The following is a 20338-nucleotide window of genomic DNA, read 5'->3' as shown; positions in this document are numbered from 1 at the left end:
TAGGATGCAACACCTTTTTGCCGCCCTCCGCTAGAAGGGAGTAGGGAGTAACGAAAGCTTGACATCAAAGTAGCGTTTCGTATGAGATTTGTTTGCCAAAATTTGAGCGTTTTTAAAAAAGCCAAGACTTCGTCAGAGGGGTTTCTTCTTTTCTCCTAAAGCTATCGATCGATTAAAAAGCTCAAAGCAAAGAAATTCAAAACAAAATACAAAAACGGGAAGTTTTAGTTTCTGCACCACAAGCCAAGCACTAGTTCAAACTGGAGATAATAAAAGGAAATCGAATGATCTCACTTCTCAAACCACTGAGCTGCCATTGGTCGGCAGTCTCTTGTTTGGAGACCATTGAGCTGCCATTGGTTGGCTGTTTAATCGTTGCGATTGGTCGGCAGTTTTATCGTTGGAGACCATTGAGAGATATAAAAGGAATTTTTTTTTTGAGCACAACATTAAACGTTAAATCGTTAGATGTTGTTATAAAGGCACCATTAGAATGCGATGTCCTCAAATATTTTCCTCGATATTTTAATAAGTAAACAAAAACAAAACTAAGTCTTGCAACTGGCGAAAACTTTCAATAAGCAAACAAAGCAACAACTTTCCTTTCGAGTTTTTTACATTTTAAACAAAAGACAAACAAAGAAAAAAAAAAAACAAACAAAAACAAAAACAAAAACAAAAAAACAAAACAAAAACAAAACAGAAAAGGGAGAATGAGTGAGTCGACTGATTTCGCTCAACTGTCTTAAACGAGAAGTCATAAACGTTTGCTTGTGCCAGCAAGTTGCAAATTAAGTTGTAAATGAACTGCACCGCAAAAACTTAACCACAGTTTATTAAGCATATTAAGCCTTTGCTGACATGTTAAGACATTTTAAGCCTTTGCTATTATCATGAGGCTTTTGCTCCACGAGCCAAAAAAGTACGCTAGAGTTGACAAACTGCATCGCGGTCGAAAAGTGTAATTACGCCAACACTTTTATCCGTTTTAAGCATTTCGTTTTCGCACGAACAACAATTAAAGCAGCTCGTTGAGCTTAACGACGTTCGTATTTTTTTTCGAAGCCAAAACTTCGGCTATAAGTAGAATGAAGAGGCACTTCGAAAAACAACAAAGCTGTTCGCAGTCGATAGCAACGAGCGACAACATCTCTGCGAGTCTGGCATCAAGGTAAACAGTTTTTTTACATTTTCATTTGTTAGTGCCACTTTTGCGTACATTATGTATTCAAAAATTTGTTGCTGACGCTAGATTTTTCGTTTTCAATGAACAACAGTTGCAACCTCTAGCCGTTTGCTAAAACAGCTTGCTAGGACAACCAAATCAATCATATGTTGTGAAAATTTCTTTTTGTTCAACTGACTAAGGAAGATCGAGCGAACGCTTTTTTTTTTATAACTTGTTTGTATCATATTGCTATTAAGAAAACAGCGTTGTGTATACTAAACGTGACATAATTGGCAATTATCCGTAACTAAAAATAAGATAGAAATTACAAACTTGATACCATATTTTAATTACTCTAACAAAACTAGACGTCATCGCGTGAGAAAATAAATGTTCATAACACATAACCTATTTTTTTGTTTTTTTTTTCTTCTCTTTTTTCCTTTTAATCTCTTTTCTTTCGTCCAAAAAGCGTTTTGATTTTTGCCTCGCCACAAGCGATGAAATCGATAAAAAAACCTGCTCGGACATTCTCAATTCTCAACAACAAAAGCAATCAAAGTTCTAGCTCTCGAGCACGTGCGCCGACAGGTTGATGAAACCGTTCAAATATGCTCGATCGCTAGAATTTAAAGAAAGAAACAAGCCAGAAACAAACCAAAATAAAAAAAAACAAAAACAAAAATGGACATCTTTAGAACGCTTAAATTTTATAAAATATTTTCCTCTGCGTTTTTAACCAGCTAAACTGTCGTAAAGTTTTTTCGGTGCAGTTCATTTAAAAAACTTAGTTTTCAACTTTTAAACGTTTTAGACTTCTCGTTTAAGGCAGTCGAAAGAAATGAGTCGACTCACTCTCTCTCTCCCTATTCGGTTTTGTTTTTGTTTATTTGTTTTTGTTTTTTCTTCGTTTGCCTTCGTTTGCCTTTGTTTGCTTTTGGAAAAGTTGTCGCCATGCGAGACTTAGTTTTTTTTTTTTTTTGCTCAAATTGAGCACAAGTGAGTTTCTAGTCTTGAAAGTGTGCAAAGTGTGGGCCAATCTGGTGGCTGGAGTGATGACACGTGAATGCTGGAAATTCCAGACTTTGAGCGGATTCAGCGTACATAGAAAGAAAATGTAGCATTCACGTGGGTCTCTCCTAAGCGTGCCATTGGTCGGTCTGCTGTCCTTAAGTACCCCCCTCCCCCCCCTCAACGTCACGTTTGCTCAACTTTCTCGGTCTTTGGCGCCCAGAGAAAGCTTGAGGAAGGATAAAAAATGGCGAGGTTTCGGTACTGCGTTTTCTGTTTTTCTTATTTGTTTTTGTTTGTTTGCTTGTTTGTTTGTTTGTTTGTTTGTTAATTTTTTTAATTTTTTTTTTTTTTTGTTTGTTTCGTTCGTTTGTTTGTTTGTTTGTTTCGTTTGCTTCGTTTGTTTTGTGATGTTTTGTTTTCCCTTCTTGATGGCACAAAACAGAAGCAAACAAGACTTTCGGTTATATTCGGTTATATTCGGTTCAATAAAAGTTTGTTGGTTTCTGCACAACAACAACAACAACCACAACAACAAAAGTCCCTCTGTCCCTCAAAAGCAGTTTCTCCTCTGTCCTAAAGAAGAGCCTCTTTGTAATCGATCTTGTCTGAATGCAGCTCTCCTTTTGCCTACAGGTTTTTATTCCAACCCTTTTGTTGTTGTTAGTGCCATGTTGTTGTTATTGTTATACTCTGTAAAAGCAGTTGTTGCTGTTGTACTTGTTTGTTGTTTCTAAAGACACTGTTGTTGCTGCTGTTAGCGCTGTTAGTAATCACCCACTTGGCTTGTATTTTTGTTTCTTGTTTTTGTTTTTTGTTTTATTTATAAACACTCTCTGAGTAAGTGATGCTGTTGCTGTTGTTGTTGTTACAGTTGCAATGAGTGTTTGTTAATGTTCCCCCACTTGGCTTGTACTTTTGTTTTCTGTTTTGTTTTGTTTTTTTTTTGTTTTTGTTTTTTTTTTCTCAACACTCTCTGAGTAAGTGATGCTGTTGCTGTAGTCGTTGTTATAGTTGCAATGAGTGTTTGTTAATGTTCACCAACTTGGCTTGTTTATAATCTATTTTATTTTATCAACACTCTCTGAGTCAGTGATGGTGTTGCTGTTGCTGTTGTCGTTATTATGCTTGCAATGGGAGTTGTTACTGTTCACCCACTTTGCTTGTTTTGTTTTTATTTCTTTATTTTATCAACACCCTTTGAGCCAGTGATGCTGTTGCTGTTGTTGTTGTTATAGTTGCAATGAGTGTTGTTAATGTTCACCCACTTTGCTTGTGTTTTTGTTTTTGTTTATCAACACCCTTTGTGTCAGTGATGCTGTTGCTGTTGTTCTTATTACAGTTGCAATGAGTGTTTGTTAATGTTCACCAACTTGGCTTGTTTATAATCTATTTTGTTTTATCAACACTCTCTGAGTCAGTGATGCTGATGCTGTTGTTGTTATTGTGCTTGCAATAAGTGTTGTTAATGTTCACCCACTTTGCTTGTTTTGTTTGTGCTTTTGTTTTTGTTTATCAACACCCTTTGAGTCACTGATGCTGTTGCTGTTGGTGTTATTATAGTTGCAATGAGTGTTAATGTTCACCCACTTTGCTTGCTTTATTTGTTTGTTGCTTTTTTTTTTATCAACACCCTGCGAGTTAGTGATGCTGTTGCTGCTTTTGTCATTTTACTTGTATTTATAGTTGTTACTGTTCAGCCACTTTGCTTGTTTTTTAATCTGTTTTATTTTATCACCACTCTCTGAGTCAGTGATGATGTTGCTGATGCTGTTGTTGTTATTTTACTTGCAATGATAGCTGTTACTGTTCAGCCACTTTGCTTGTTTTGTTTGTTTGTTTGTTTGTTTTTTTTATCAATATCCTCTGAGTAAGTGATGCTGTTGCTGTTGTTGTTGTTATAGTTGCAATGAGTGTTTGTTAATGTTCCCCCCCTTGGCTTGTACTTCTGTTTTCTGTTTTGTTTTGTTTTTGTTTTTTTTGTTGTTTTTTTTCTCAACACTCTCTGAGTAAGTGATGCTGTTGCTGTAGTCGTTGTTATAGTTGCAATGAGTGTTTGTTAATGTTCACAAACTTGGCATGTTTATAATCTATTTTATTTTATCAACACTCTCTGAGTCAGTGATGCTGATGCTGTTGTTGTTATTATGCTTGCAATAAGTGTTGTTAATGTTCACCCACTCTGCTTGTTTTGTTTGTGCCTTTGTTTTTGTTTATCAACACCCTTTGAGTCACTGATGCTGTTGCTGTTGGTGTTATTATAGTTGCAATGAGTGTTAATGTTCACCCACTTTGCTTGCTTTATTTGTTTGTTGCTTTTTTTTTTATCAACACCCTGCGAGTTAGTGATGCTGTTGCTGCTTTTGTCATTTTACTTGTATTTATAGTTGTTACTGTTTAGCCACTTTGCTTGTTTTTTAATCTGTTTTATTTTATCACCACTCTCTGAGTCAGTGATGATGTTGCTGATGCTGTTGTTGTTATTTTACTTGCAATGATAGCTGTTAGCTGTTACTGTTCAGCCACTTTGCTTGTTTTTTTTTTGTTTTTGTTTTGTTTGTTTGTTTGTTTGTTTTTTTATATATCCTCTGAGTTAGTGATGCTGTTGTTGTTATTATGCTTTCAATGAGAGCTGTTACTGTTCACCCACTTTGTTTGTTTATAATCTGTTTTATTTTATCAACACTCTCTGAGTCAGTGATGCTGATGCTGATGCTGTTGTTGTTATTATGCTTGCAGTGAGAGTTGTTACTGTTCACCCACTTTGCTTGCTTATTGTCTATTTTATTTTGTCAACACTCTCTGAGTCAGTGATGCTGATGCTGATGCTGTTGTTGTTATTATGCTTGCAATGAGAGTTGTTACTGTTCACCCAATTTGCTTGTTTTGTTTTTTTATTTGTTTTTTTGTTTGTTTTTGTTTTGCTTGTTTTTTTTTATCAATACCCTCTGAGTCAGTGATGCTGTTGCTGTTGTTGTTGTTGTTGTTATAGTTGCAATGAGTGTTTGTTAATGTTCCCCCACTTGGCTTGTACTTTTGTTTTCTTTTTTGTTATGTCAACACTCTCTGAGTCAGTGATGCTGATGCTGTTGTTATTATGCTTGCAATGAGAGTTGTTACTGTTGTAGTTATGTCTGTCATTTGTCCTTGTTAGCAAGTTCTATTTGCCCTCTCTTGCCTTTTTTCAACACAGTTTCTTTCTTTGAGTCATATGGTTGCGAGATCCTCTCAAACTCCATCTCTTTATTTATTTGTTTCTTTTTTTTTTTTTTTTTTCTCATTCTCCTTCTCATAATAGCAATCACTGCTGCCACCATGCATGTAATGCTAGTTGCTCTCATTCTTTTTCATTTGCTAGTGGAAACTTTGTTTCTTCTTGTTGCTCTCTTTTCTTTCTTTTTTCTCTTTTGCAGAGGATTCGAAAAAACACAGCTCTTCCCTGCAGTTGTAAACATTCCAGGATTCCAGGATGCAGGCAGAAGAAAAACACTCTCACTAACTGTCTTCTTTTTTTTAGCATAAACCGTTGCAAACAAACACCTGAACATGTCTTCTTCACAAGAAAACAACACTGTTGTTGCCCCTTCTCCGAACTCTAAAGCGAAAAAAAAGAAAAGAAGGCAGTCACAAGAACAGAGAGACTTAAAGCTCAAAAACAAAGTCAGGGCCGCATTAGTTGCAGCGTGTGGCTCCGTAAACAGGGTTGTACCTTTCTATGGTACCAAGAAGAGGTACGCTGTTAGCTGTCCGATGCCTTTGTGCAAACATTCCTCCACAAGCATTAAAAGACACTTGACTAAAAAAGATCATTCTTGGACTTTGGATGAAGCTTCCATCTTTTACTCTGCAATGGTCAGGAAGTTTCAGCATGCTCGTCTCGAACGCAAGTCCGGCTGTCCAAAACCTTACCCCTGTTTGCAATGTTGGAAGTATTACGACCGACTGGACATACACTTGAAAGAGACTCATTTCTACGATTCCAAGACGATCAAACAAAAGATTGCAGAGGCAAAGCGATACGACAACGACAAGCTCTATGTCCCTCAATTTATTCGACCTGCCTTCTTTGGTATTAAGCCAGTAGCTGAACAAGCGTCTGCATCAGGCTCTGCATCCTCTGCTCCTGGGCCTTCCTCCTCTTTTTCTTCTCCGGTTCTTTCCTCTGATCCTCTTTTAAGCTTGCCCTCATCAGTTGCTGGTTCGTCCGAGGCTCCTTCTGCAAACCACTGCACCTCTGTAGAAAACAAAGAGCTGAACACCGAATCCGTCCTAGACTCTGATTTTAATTCCTTAAAGCACTTGGTTTCCAACTCCTCCGTCTTGACAGAAGATAAGAGACTCTTGTTTCAGCTGGACAAAGATGCTTTTCACTTTTATTACCAGTCAGCAGATGAGCTCTTCAGAGATTTTGAAAAGTGGCTTGTGGTAGCCAACAACAACACTTTGTCACAAGCAAAGATCTACAAAAATGCAGTTGTTGAAATATTGACATGTTGTGACAGCACGCTGACGCTGCACCCGAACGCTCTCACCAATTCCAACGTTTTGGAGGATAGATACTTTTCCATGCACTTTAAAAACATTCAGCTCAATTCCAAGCTGAGTGAACTTGACCAAACAAAAGCCATGTCTTGTCACACGTTGTACAACCGCCTTGTCTACCTTTGTCTCCTGTTTCGTTTCAGTGAAGCCAGGAATGTCTATTTCGGACTTTCTCATGAGGCCATCCGACGTTTGCGCTGCAAGGTGGAGGAGTTACAAAAAGTGCTGAGGCCCTTTCGTTCTTTGAGGAGGAGCCTTGTGAAAAGCAAAAAATGCATCAACATCATCAATGTCAGTTTGCTGAACGAATATGGCAAGTCTGCATACGTAAGACAGTTAGTGGAATCGATTAGAAAGCCGTCTCTTACACCGACTAGAGACAATGCTGTGTCTCTACGAAACCATCTTCTGCTCTCTGTCACTGTAATTAACAGTTTAAGAAAATCTAACATTGCTCTTTTAAACATTAGAGACTACATGGCTGCTGAGAAGAGTGAGTGTGGATATTGCATTGTGCAAGAGCGCTACAAAACAGCATACAAGTACGGAGCCAAAAACATTCTAGTGCCGAACGACTTGAAAGTGTTGATCGATATTTATTTGCTGAGATACAGAGACCTTCTTGTCAACGACTCTCACTACATGGCTGCAGACACCAAGACTGTTTTGGAGTTGAGCGACTGCTACAGGCCCCTTTTTCCATCGATGAGACCCAACAAAGACGAATGTGTGACACTCGGTGCAACTAGAGTGCCTGTTTACCAGATGGGTTCCTCTGCTATCTCCTCTTGCCTGACGTCCTGCTTCAGAAAAAGCCAAGTAAACATTCCCATGAAGCGTCTTACTCCCACTTGCATTCGCGGTTCGATAGCCACTTACTTTGCCAACAACAGCAAAGAAGATCGCGAGCGGTTTGCTACACTCTACATGAAGCACAGCAGGAACACAATGGATAGCTTTTATGTGTCCCAGTGGAACGCTGCAGAGGAGTTGCGCTTTGCCCTGGGCATCGGACAGTCCTTCGGAGTCATAGAGTCTTTGACTGTTGAAAAGTCTGAGAGACCACCAAAGAAGGAGAAGGATGTGATGGACTGGCTCCAAACTAATGCAGAGGAGTACGGTTTTCATGAGGTTGAGGACATCTTTGAGGAAGATTTAGACTCCGGTTCTGACTCTGAAGAATGTGCTGCTACTTTCAGCTGTACCACAGTGGTTCCGTTTTCTCCAGCTGTAGAAAACAATGTTCCTTTAGAGGATAGCAACGACCATGCCGTAGATTTCTTGTGTGAACCTACCTCAACTCCTGTTTCGTCTGTTCCATCTGAACAAACAATCGCTGGTCCAGTTCTTGAACTATCCCCTGCTCTTGCACAACTAGTTCCTAACGAACAAGCTGTTTGTATGGATGTAGATCAGACTCTAGCTGTTCCTGTTGGCACAGCTTGTTCTCCTCTTGCATTAACATTATTTCCTGATGAACCGGATTTTATTGAACACCATGCAAAACTTTCTCCAGTTTACTTTAATGAGCAAGTGGTTGCCAAACCTGTTTCTGCTTCTCCTTCTCAGCAAGTCGCTTTCTGTCCTTCAAAAGAGGTCTTTTCTGTTCCTCTGACTCCTAGCCTTGTTGCTTTTCAGCAAACATTGGCCAAACCCAGTTTGTTTCTTTCATCTGATCCAGTTTCAGCTGTTCCTGTCCAACAGGCTGGTACTGTTCTTGCAAAGCAGCTCTCACCTTATGCTGTTCAATCTGTTGGTAGCCTATTTAGCCAAAGTCTTGCCTCTACATCCAGAGGTAAATTCTTTTTGATTTTTGATTTTTATGCAAATCTCAACACGCTTTCAAAAAATGAAAATGCCCAAATCAACTCCTTGCTCTATTGTTATTGTTAGAGCTGTAAAAAAAACAAAACAAAACAAAAAAACAACACAGAAGTGTGTATGTATTTGTTGCAGGACTAATTCTGTGATTGCTTAAATGTTTATACAAGTGAATGATACTAAAACTGATTATGTTTTAGAAGTAAAAGATCCAAGAAGAAAAAAAATCAAGTTGGAAATGCCATCTTTCACTCAAGAACTCATCGGTAATGTAAAACCTAATTTATACAAAGATATATAAACACAAACCTCTTCTTGCACAATTTCAGATGGTTAACTGTTAACAAAAACTAGCCATCATTGCTAAGTGCACTTTTAGAAAGTTGTGTCTACCCGATTTCTAATGATGAAGTTAGAAACATCACCGTTAGAAATCATGCACAGCTTGTTATCATCTCTAACACTTAGAAACTGTTGATGGTTTTTATGAATTAGAAAAATGAACATGGTTTTATTTTATTTCAGGATCAACTCAGCCAAGAACAAAGGAAAACAAAGCAGAAGTTAGCCAATGCCATTTAGGTAATCTTTCAAAAACCAGTTATTGCTATCAGTGCAAACAATAAGGTCAACAAAAAAAAATAAATAAAAAAACAGAATAAATCTTGTCTTACTTCAGAACCAAATGAATATTTGATTTAATCACTTTGTGTTATGACTTGAGTTTGTAAAATTTTAGATGAAATAGTTGAAGAGCTGAATGCTTGCCCTGGCCACAACGAATGGTTCAACACCAGAAGTTTTCCACGATGTGCAGCTTTGGTGTTGGCATACATCTTGCAAGACGTGTTTACAGATGTAAGCTCAAGTTGCTCGTACAAAGATTACCTTGGCATCTTGGCAAATCATAGCAGTGACAAGCTCATTCATGTCTTGCAAAAGTACTCCTACCAAAGCCATATTAAAGACAAAATTAAAAACATGAAGCTAAAAATTCAAAAAGAGGGTAGTTTAGAAAAGTTTGTTCAATATGGCAATATCGTGAAACCATTTATGTAGTTTAGATAAGTTTGTTCAGTTTGGCAATAAAGATGGGCCTTTTGTGTAGTTTGTTTTATCTATGCTTTTGCAAATATTTTTATCTGTTTCGCTAAAGACATAATAAACAAGAAGTTCTGTTAAACTGTTCTCACATTTCTTATTTAAAGATAGTTCAAACTTTTTTTTATCTTTAAAAAAAAAAAAAAGAAGTCGTTTTGTTATTCTGTGAAAACTTTTAATAGAGTTGCATTTAGAATTACTTCTGATGTTTTTAAGAGTTTGTTAAAAAGCAAAATAATATTTCCTGTGATGTTAAACTGCATAAGTGAAATTTAAAAAAGGAAAACTGCTCCAACCATTTTTCGGAAAAAGAAATCAAAAAGTTCCTTATTTTAAAAGATCTAGACATCCATTTCTTCTTCAGCAAAATAGCGAGGCTTTTTTATGAACTCTTACTCTCTATTTTTTCATATCTTTACACAAAGGATTTTATTTAGTTCAATGTAAACATACATAGAAGTATATTATGTTTTTTTTTTTTTTTTTGTTTTTATGCAGTCTAACTTTTGTTTCACTTCTATTTTATTTTACGTTTATCTTGTATTTTATCATGCCTTATTGGTTTTTGCGTTTTGTGATGTCAAGCTGCGTAAGCTAAACTTAAAAGGGGAAAACTACGCTAACTTTTCTTTGAAAAAATATTCAAGAAGTACCTTAAACGAAAGAGAAAGCACACGAATCTTGCCATCCAATTCTTCTTCTGCAAAGTAGCGAGGCTTTTTATGTACTTTTGCTCTCTAATTTATCTCTATTTACGCAAAGGGTTTTATTTCAATGTAAACACGTATAAAAGAATACTTTGTTAAAAATAATGTTAAAGGAGTTGCGTAAAAAAAAACGTCTGAATAAAGTTTCTTTACAAAAAAAACAACTAAGAAACAAGCGCGCCTAAGAAAAACCAGATCGCGATTCACTAAGTCAAAAAACGAAAGAAACAAAGTTTAAAAGGTCTTTCTAGACAACAAATTCTATTTTTGGCAATGCAGTTTTTGTATTTATGCAACCTAACTTTTGTTTGACTTCTATTTTATTTTACGTTTACCTTGTATTTTATCTTGCCTTTTTGTGTTTTGTGATGTCAAGCTACATAATCTAAACTTAAAAGAAGGAAACTAGGCTAACTTTTCTAGTAGAATATTATGTTGTTGGTTTTGTATGCAGCCTAACTTTAGTTTCATCTATATTTTATTTTGCGTTTATCTTATATTTTATCTTGTCTTTTTGAGTTTTGTATTTTGTGATGTCAAGCTACATAATTTAAACTTAAAAGAAGAAAACTAGGCTAACTTTTCTTTGAAAAATTGTTCAAAAACTACCTTACACCGATAGAGATAGCTCACGAATTTAAAAAGTTGCATCTATTCATCTTCTTCTTCAGCAAAGTAAAGCTTTTTATGCACTTTTACTCTCTAACTTACCTATATTTGCGTAAAGGATTTTATTTAATTCAATTTAAACATAACTAGTAGAATATTATGTTGTTGGTTTTGTATGCAGCCTAACTTTAGTTTCATCTATATTTTATTTTGCGTTTATCTTATATTTTATCTTGTCTTTTTGAGTTTTATATTTTGTGATGTCAAGCTACATAAGCTAAACTTTAAAGAGGAAATTTACGCTAACCTGTCTTTGAAAAACTATTCAAAAACTACCTTTAACAAAGTAGCGAGGCTTTTTATGCGCTTTTACTCTCTAACATACCTATTTTTGCGCAAAGGATTTTATTTAATTCAATTTAAACATGCCTAGTAGATTATTATGTTGTTGGTTTTTTATGCAGCCTAACTTTAGCTACATCTATTTTTCATTTTACGTTTGTCTTATATTTTATTTTATCTTTTTGTGTTCTGTGATGTCAAGCTACATAAGCTAATGTTAAAAGAGGAAAGCTGCGCTAACCTTTCTTTGAAAAACTATTCGAAATCTATTTTTGAGATAATCTAGATTTAAAAGAGGAACACTACGCTAATTTTGCTTTGAAAAAACTCTCGAAAACTAACTTATTCGATAGAGATAGCACACAAATTTAAAAAATTGTATCTACTCATCCACTTCTTCTACAGCAAAGTACTGAGGCTTTTTATGCACTTTTATTCTCTAACATACCTATATTTGCGCAAAGGATTTTATTTAACTCAATGTAAACATACATAGAAGAGTATTGTTACCCGTTTGTTTTATGCAGCCTAACTTTAGTTTCATCTATACATTATATTGCGTTTACCTTATATTTTATCTTGCCTTTGTTAGTTTTGTGTTTTGTTATGTCAAGCTTCATAATCTAATCTTAAAAGGGGAAAACTGCGCTAACTTTTCTTTGAAAAAGTACTCAAAAAGGACCTAAATCGATATAGATAGCTCACAATTTTAAAAAGTTGCATATAGTCATCTTCTTCTTCAGCAAAGTATCGAGGCTTTTTATGGATTTTTACTCTAACTTTCCTATATTTGCGCAAAGGACATTATTTAATTCAACTTAAACATGCCTAGTAGATTATTATGTTGTTGGTTTTTTATGCAGTCTAAACTTTGTTACATCTATATTTTACGATTAACTTATATTTTATCTTGCCTTTTTGAGCTTTGTGTTCTGTGATGTCAAGCTACATAGTCTAAACATAAAAGAGGAAAACTACGCTAAACTTGCTTTGAAAAACTATTCAAAAACTACCTTTAACAAAGTAGCGAGGCTTTTCATGCACTTTTACTCTCTAACATACCTACATTTGCGCAAAGGATTTTATTTAATTCAATTTAAACATGCCTAGTAGATTATTATGTTGTTGGTTTTTTATGCAGCCTAACTTTAGTTTCATCTATATTATGTTTTAGGTTTATCATATATTTTATCTTTTCTTTTTGAGTTTTGAGTTTTGTGATGCCAAGCAACTTAAGCTAAACTTAAAAGTGGAATGCTACGCTAACCTTTCTTTGAAAATCTATTCATAAACTACCCTAGACAAAAGCTAGATTTAAAAGAGGAAAACTACACTATTTTTACTTTGAAAAAACTTTCGAAAACTACCTTAATCGATAGAGATAGCACACGATTTTAAAAAATTGCATATAGTCATCCACTACTTCTGCAGCAAAGTAGCGAGGCTCTTTATGCACTTTTTCTCACTAGTTTGCTTATATTTACGCAAAGGAATTCATTTAATTCAATCCAAACATATATAGAAGATTATTATGTTACGATTTTTTTTTTCTTTTATGCAGCCTAACATTTATTTCACCTACATTTTATTTTACGATTAACTTTTATATTACCTTTCCTTTTAGTGTTTTGTGTTTTGTGATGTCAAGCTACATAAGCCAAACTTTAAAGAGGAAAACTACGCTAAGCTTTCTTTGAAAAACTATTCAAAAACTACCTTAAACAAAGTAGCGAGGCTTTTTATGCACTTTTACTCTCTAACATACCTACATTTGTGCATAGGGTTTTATTAGATTCTAGTAGGTTATTACGTTGTTGTTTTTTTATGCAGTCTAACTTTAGCTTCATCTATATTTTATTTTACGTTTATCTTATATTTTATTTTGTCTTTTTGAATTTTGTGTTTTGTGATGTCAAGCTACATAAGCTAAACTTAAAAGAGGAAAGCTACGCTAACCTTTCTTTGAAAAGCTGTTCAAAAACTACCTTAGACATAATCTAGATTTAAAAGAGAAAGACTACGCTATTTTTGCTTTGAAAAATCTTTCGAAAACTACCTTAATCGATAGAGATAGCACAGGATTTTAAAAAGTTGTATCTAGTCATCCACTTCTTTCACAGCAAAGTAGCGAGGCTTTCTATGCGCTTTTACTCTCTAACATACCTATTTTTGCGCAAAGGATTTTATTTAATTCAATTTAAACATGCCTAGTAGATTATTATGTTGTTGGTTTTTTATGCTGCCTAACTTTAGCTACATCTATTTTTCATTTTACGTTTGTCTTATATTTTATTTTATCTTTTTGTGTTCTGTGATGTCAAGCTACATAAGCTAATGTTAAAAGAGGAAAGCTGCGCTAACCTTTCTTTGAAAAACTATTCGAAATCTATTTTTGAGATAATCTAGATTTAAAAGAGGAACACTACGCTAATTTTGCTTTGAAAAAACTCTCGAAAACTACCTTATTCAATAGAGATAGCACACAAATTTAAAAAATTGTATCTACTCATCCACTTCTTCTTTTTATGGATTTTTACTCTCTTATTTACCCAAATTTGCGCAAAGGACTTTACTTAATTCAACTTAAACATGTCTAGTAGATTATTAAGTTGTTTGTTTTTTATGCAGCCTAACTTTAGTTTCATTTATATTTTATTTTACGTTTATCTGATACTTTATCTTGTCTTTTTGTGTGTTGTTTTGTCAAGCTACATAAGCTAAACTTAAAAGTGGAAAAGTACGCTAACCTTTCTTTGAAAATCTATTCAAAAACTGCCTTAGACATAAGCTAGATTTAAAAGAGGAAGACTACGCTATTTATGCTTTTAAAAAACTTTCGAAAAATACCTTAATCCATTGAGGTAGTGCACGAATTTACAGTCATCCACTTCTTCTATAGCAAAGTAGCGAGGCTTTTTATGCACTTTTGCGTTCTAATTTATCTCTGTTTACGCATATGGTTTTTGTTTATTTCTATGTAATGATATACAAAAGAGTATTTTGTTAAAGATTATGCTGCAGGAGCTGCGTAAAAAAACTCTGGCGACCTTTCCTTAAGAAAAAAGCAACTGAAAGACATGTGCGCCTTAGAAAATTCAAATCGCGATTCACCAAATTAAAAGACGAAAAGAACGAACTTTAAAAGCTCTCACTAGACATTTGTGTTTATGATAGGCAATGCAGTTTTTGATTTTATGCAGCCTAACATTTGTTTCATCTATATCTTATTTTACGTTTATCTTATACTTTATCTTGCCTTTTTGAGTTTAGTATTTTGTGATGTCATGCTAAATAAACTATACTTTGCTAATTTTTATTTGAAAAAATATTCAAAAACTACCTGAATTATAAGCTAGATCTAAAGGAGGAAAACTACGCTAACTTTTCTTTAAAAAAAATATTTAAAAACTACCTTAAACATAAGCTATATCCAAAAGAGGAAAACTATGCTAACTTTTCTTTAAAAAAATATTTAAAAACTACCTTAAACATAAGCTAGATCTAAAAGAGGAAAACTACGCTAACTTTTCTTTGAAAAAATACTCAAAAACTACCTTAAACATAAGCTAGATCTAAAAGAGGAAAACTACGCTAACAATTCTTTGAAAAAATATTCGAAAACTACCTTTAAACATGATTTAAATTTAATAGATGAAAACTACGCTAACATTTCTTTGAAAAAACATTCAAAAACTACCTTTAAACATGATTTAAATTTAAAAAAGGAAAACTACGCTAACATTTCTTTGAAAAAATATTCAAAAAGTACCTTAATCGAAAGAGATAGCACACGAAATTAAAAAGTTGCATTTAGTCATCCGTTTCTTCTTCATCAAAGTAGCGAGGCGTTTATGCACTTTTTATTCTCTAAGTTATCTCTACTTACGCAAATGGCTTTTGTTTATTTCAATGTAAAACTTTTCAAAAGAGTATTTTGTTAAAGATTATGCTGCAGGGGCTGTGTAAGAAAACTCTGGTGACCTTTCTTTAAGAAAAAGCAACTAAAGTAGATGTGCGCCTAAGAAAATCCAAATTGCGATTCACTAAATTAAAAGACATATACAACAAACTTTAAAAGTGAAACTATTTTTACAAGCGTATTTGGTAAAGATGAAATGTTCTTATGACATTTTAACGTTACGAAAGGGATTTTCTTCTGTTCAAATATTTATTACAATTTAAAGTGTTAAATAATGTTACAGAAACGACCTAAAACGCCTGTTGTATTAATTTAAACGAACAAAATAGATAAAAAAAAAGAAAAACTATCATTAAAAAAAAAAAAGTAAAAAAAGAAAAGAAATAGAAGTTGAGGAAAAATAAAAATAAGAACTTCTAACAAAGAGCTCTTCTTTTTATTTTTCAGATTTTAGATGCTTAATTCCTTGAATGAAAAGTTGAACTGATGACTCACTACTAAGGTTGTTCCTAGCCTTCCGTTCTCAAACTAGGCCATTCTGAGAGGCTGTTTGATTAAGTACCGTTGATAGTAGTATCGCACGTAAGAGACTTCTAAAACTCTGATTATTAATTCCTGGAATGAAGAGATGACTTCATACTCACTAACGAGGTTGTTCTTAGCCATCCGTTCTTAAACTAAGCAAAACAGTGAAGTTGTTTGATTAAGTATCACAGTTTGCTGATTTGCACATGCACCATTGCCGAAACTGTGATGCTTGGTTCCTTGATTGGATTGAAGAAGCTCATCACCATGCATTTTACAAGCTGTCCGTTGTTATGTTTTGCAATTCAGTGGTTCTGTTTTGCAATTCATTTTCTGTTTGTTTAAGTATCATCGATGGTGGTGTCGTGCATGCAAACTTTCCGAAACTCTGATGCTTGTTTTTCTTGAATGGAGAGATGAGCTTATACTTTAGGTGACTTTTAAAACTGCAGTAATTAGTGCCTCGAATGGAAAAACGAACTCATTCATTACAGACCAAGGTTGTTCCTGGCCATCCGTTAACATATTAGGCAACAGTACAGCGAAGCTGTTTGTTTTACAAGCTTTTGTCGTTTCGAGAAATCACTACATTAAGCATTCGATGGTGATACACGACTGATGGCCAGGTTCTGATTTTCGAATGAAAAGAAGAGTCGCATCCGACCACCGGTCGGCTTTCGACGCAAAACAGCTGTACACACTCGTCCAACGATCCAGTGACTAACTGTTGCAACGAGAAAGTTAGCTTTATTTGTCGTGCAGATTGTCCGCTTTGACGTAAAATGCTAGAAATTTGCTGAACGCTCGGTTTGCGCCGCCCAAGAGTCATTCTGTTTCTGCGTTGCCAGCGTCTGTCGGCTAAATACAACTGTAGACTCCGCGCAAGCTTTTTCACCGCAAAAGTTGTACAGAGCCACACCGAAGGCTAAAATCGACTTTAAGGTCGAAGGTTAAAATCGACCCTAGAGGTTTGAAAACGACGTCACGAAATTTTCAAGACATCATCGAAGAAAATTACGGCGGCCAGATGCAACTCTTAGTACTAACTCTACTAATCTTAGTACGTTAAGCATTCCAGTCGAGAGATCAGACGTTTTTTCGTCACCTAAGAGACCGGCCGATGCGTTTGCGACGCTGCGGAAAGAAAGAAGATGGCAAACCACAGGGTTGTTACCGTAACAAACCTCCGTGAGTACCTCCATCTCGAGTGGCTTTTGAAGAAACGTTCGTTTTAAACTCAAAGGGATGGTTGTTAAAGCTCACTAACGCCTGGTTAACGATTTTCTAACGGCAGACACCGTGTTTACAATGGATACAGACCGATTAACTGAGCCCAAAGCGCAAGATCTATCAGAAAACTCCTCTAGGTCGATGCAACGAGACGACTAGACACGTGCGTCTAAAGGCATTTTACAATTGAAGGACGCCCCTCGTGGGCCCTTTAACCTTAACACTAAACTCCTGCTTGATATCCTCGTCCCCAGGTTTCCAAACCGTAACCCCAACCCCCTCTAATCCTAACCCCCTTACCCTCTAACTCTCCCCCCTCAAAAAAACAAAAAACATAAAAAAGCAAACAAAACGAAAAAAAAACTTGCTTCCCTCCTCACTTTTAGCTCTAGGATGCAACACCTTTTTGCCGCCCTCCGCTAGAAGGGAGTAGGGAGTAACGAAAGCTTGACATCAAAGTAGCGTTTCGTATGAGATTTGTTTGCCAAAATTTGAGCGTTTTTAAAAAAGCCAAGACTTCGTCAGAGGGGTTTCTTCTTTTCTCCTAAAGCTATCGATCGATTAAAAAGCTCAAAGCAAAGAAATTCAAAACAAAATACAAAAACGGGAAGTTTTAGTTTCTGCACCACAAGCCAAGCACTAGTTCAAACTGGAGATAATAAAAGGAAATCGAATGATCTCACTTCTCAAACCACTGAGCTGCCATTGGTCGGCAGTCTCTTGTTTGGAGACCATTGAGCTGCCATTGGTTGGCTGTTTAATCGTTGCGATTGGTCGGCAGTTTTATCGTTGGAGACCATTGAGAGATATAAAAGGAATTTTTTTTTTGAGCACAACATTAAACGTTAAATCGTTAGATGTTGTTATAAAGGCACCATTAGAATGCGATGTCCTCAAATATTTTCCTCGATATTTTAATAAGTAAACAAAAACAAAACTAAGTCTTGCAACTGGCGAAAACTTTCAATAAGCAAACAAAGCAACAACTTTCCTTTCGAGTTTTTTACATTTTAAACAAAAGACAAACAAAGAAAAAAAAAAAACAAACAAAAACAAAAACAAAAACAAAAAAACAAAACAAAAACAAAACAGAAAAGGGAGAATGAGTGAGTCGACTGATTTCGCTCAACTGTCTTAAACGAGAAGTCATAAACGTTTGCTTGTGCCAGCAAGTTGCAAATTAAGTTGTAAATGAACTGCACCGCAAAAACTTAACCACAGTTTATTAAGCATATTAAGCCTTTGCTGACATGTTAAGACATTTTAAGCCTTTGCTATTATCATGAGGCTTTTGCTCCACGAGCCAAAAAAGTACGCTAGAGTTGACAAACTGCATCGCGGTCGAAAAGTGTAATTACGCCAACACTTTTATCCGTTTTAAGCATTTCGTTTTCGCACGAACAACAATTAAAGCAGCTCGTTGAGCTTAACGACGTTCGTATTTTTTTTCGAAGCCAAAACTTCGGCTATAAGTAGAATGAAGAGGCACTTCGAAAAACAACAAAGCTGTTCGCAGTCGATAGCAACGAGCGACAACATCTCTGCGAGTCTGGCATCAAGGTAAACAGTTTTTTTACATTTTCATTTGTTAGTGCCACTTTTGCGTACATTATGTATTCAAAAATTTGTTGCTGACGCTAGATTTTTCGTTTTCAATGAACAACAGTTGCAACCTCTAGCCGTTTGCTAAAACAGCTTGCTAGGACAACCAAATCAATCATATGTTGTGAAAATTTCTTTTTGTTCAACTGACTAAGGAAGATCGAGCGAACGCTTTTTTTTTTATAACTTGTTTGTATCATATTGCTATTAAGAAAACAGCGTTGTGTATACTAAACGTGACATAATTGGCAATTATCCGTAACTAAAAATAAGATAGAAATTACAAACTTGATACCATATTTTAATTACTCTAACAAAACTAGACGTCATCGCGTGAGAAAATAAATGTTCATAACACATAACCTATTTTTTTGTTTTTTTTTTCTTCTCTTTTTTCCTTTTAATCTCTTTTCTTTCGTCCAAAAAGCGTTTTGATTTTTGCCTCGCCACAAGCGATGAAATCGATAAAAAAACCTGCTCGGACATTCTCAATTCTCAACAACAAAAGCAATCAAAGTTCTAGCTCTCGAGCACGTGCGCCGACAGGTTGATGAAACCGTTCAAATATGCTCGATCGCTAGAATTTAAAGAAAGAAACAAGCCAGAAACAAACCAAAATAAAAAAAAACAAAAACAAAAATGGACATCTTTAGAACGCTTAAATTTTATAAAATATTTTCCTCTGCGTTTTTAACCAGCTAAACTGTCGTAAAGTTTTTTCGGTGCAGTTCATTTAAAAAACTTAGTTTTCAACTTTTAAACGTTTTAGACTTCTCGTTTAAGGCAGTCGAAAGAAATGAGTCGACTCACTCTCTCTCTCCCTATTCGGTTTTGTTTTTGTTTATTTGTTTTTGTTTTTTCTTCGTTTGCCTTCGTTTGCCTTTGTTTGCTTTTGGAAAAGTTGTCGCCATGCGAGACTTAGTTTTTTTTTTTTTTTGCTCAAATTGAGCACAAGTGAGTTTCTAGTCTTGAAAGTGTGCAAAGTGTGGGCCAATCTGGTGGCTGGAGTGATGACACGTGAATGCTGGAAATTCCAGACTTTGAGCGGATTCAGCGTACATAGAAAGAAAATGTAGCATTCACGTGGGTCTCTCCTAAGCGTGCCATTGGTCGGTCTGCTGTCCTTAAGTACCCCCCTCCCCCCCCTCAACGTCACGTTTGCTCAACTTTCTCGGTCTTTGGCGCCCAGAGAAAGCTTGAGGAAGGATAAAAAATGGCGAGGTTTCGGTACTGCGTTTTCTGTTTTTCTTATTTGTTTTTGTTTGTTTGCTTGTTTGTTTGTTTGTTTGTTTGTTAATTTTTTTAATTTTTTTTTTTTTTTGTTTGTTTCGTTCGTTTGTTTGTTTGTTTGTTTCGTTTGCTTCGTTTGTTTTGTGATGTTTTGTTTTCCCTTCTTGATGGCACAAAACAGAAGCAAACAAGACTTTCGGTTATATTCGGTTATATTCGGTTCAATAAAAGTTTGTTGGTTTCTGCACAACAACAACAACAACCACAACAACAAAAGTCCCTCTGTCCCTCAAAAGCAGTTTCTCCTCTGTCCTAAAGAAGAGCCTCTTTGTAATCGATCTTGTCTGAATGCAGCTCTCCTTTTGCCTACAGGTTTTTATTCCAACCCTTTTGTTGTTGTTAGTGCCATGTTGTTGTTATTGTTATACTCTGTAAAAGCAGTTGTTGCTGTTGTACTTGTTTGTTGTTTCTAAAGACACTGTTGTTGCTGCTGTTAGCGCTGTTAGTAATCACCCACTTGGCTTGTATTTT

General features: G+C 35.3%; 1 protein-coding gene across 3 annotated transcripts; it reads left to right on the top strand.

Annotated features, from left to right (window-relative positions):
* The first annotated feature begins 2364 nt into the window (after window positions 1–2364).
* LOC149892722 (uncharacterized) lies at window positions 2365–9649 on the top strand. 3 transcript variants are annotated; one of them, XM_090080131.1, is made up of 5 exons: window positions 2365–2440; window positions 5697–8516; window positions 8743–8808; window positions 9068–9124; window positions 9282–9649. In XM_090080131.1, the coding sequence occupies exons 2-5, from the start codon at window positions 5726–5728 to the stop codon at window positions 9599–9601; spliced, it is 3234 nt and encodes a 1077-aa protein (XP_089936257.1). In that variant the 5' UTR covers window positions 2365–2440; window positions 5697–5725; the 3' UTR covers window positions 9602–9649. The 3 variants fall into 3 exon arrangements, with proteins under 3 accessions (XP_089936257.1, XP_089936259.1, XP_089936258.1); XM_090080133.1 differs by having other exon boundaries at window positions 2368–2434; XM_090080132.1 differs by lacking the exon at window positions 2365–2440 and having other exon boundaries at window positions 4692–8516.
* Window positions 9650–20338: the final 10689 nt, after the last annotated feature.

The sequence above is a fragment of the Hydra viridissima genome, unplaced genomic scaffold (assembly GCF_058129835.1).
Source record: "Hydra viridissima isolate aposymbiotic clone 2 unplaced genomic scaffold, HvirCarnegie_v1 scaffold_2, whole genome shotgun sequence".
In the NCBI taxonomy this organism is placed as follows: domain Eukaryota; kingdom Metazoa; phylum Cnidaria; class Hydrozoa; order Anthoathecata; family Hydridae; genus Hydra; species Hydra viridissima.
Note: the sequence above shows the minus strand (reverse complement) of the source record. Positions and strands in the feature narration are given on the sequence as shown.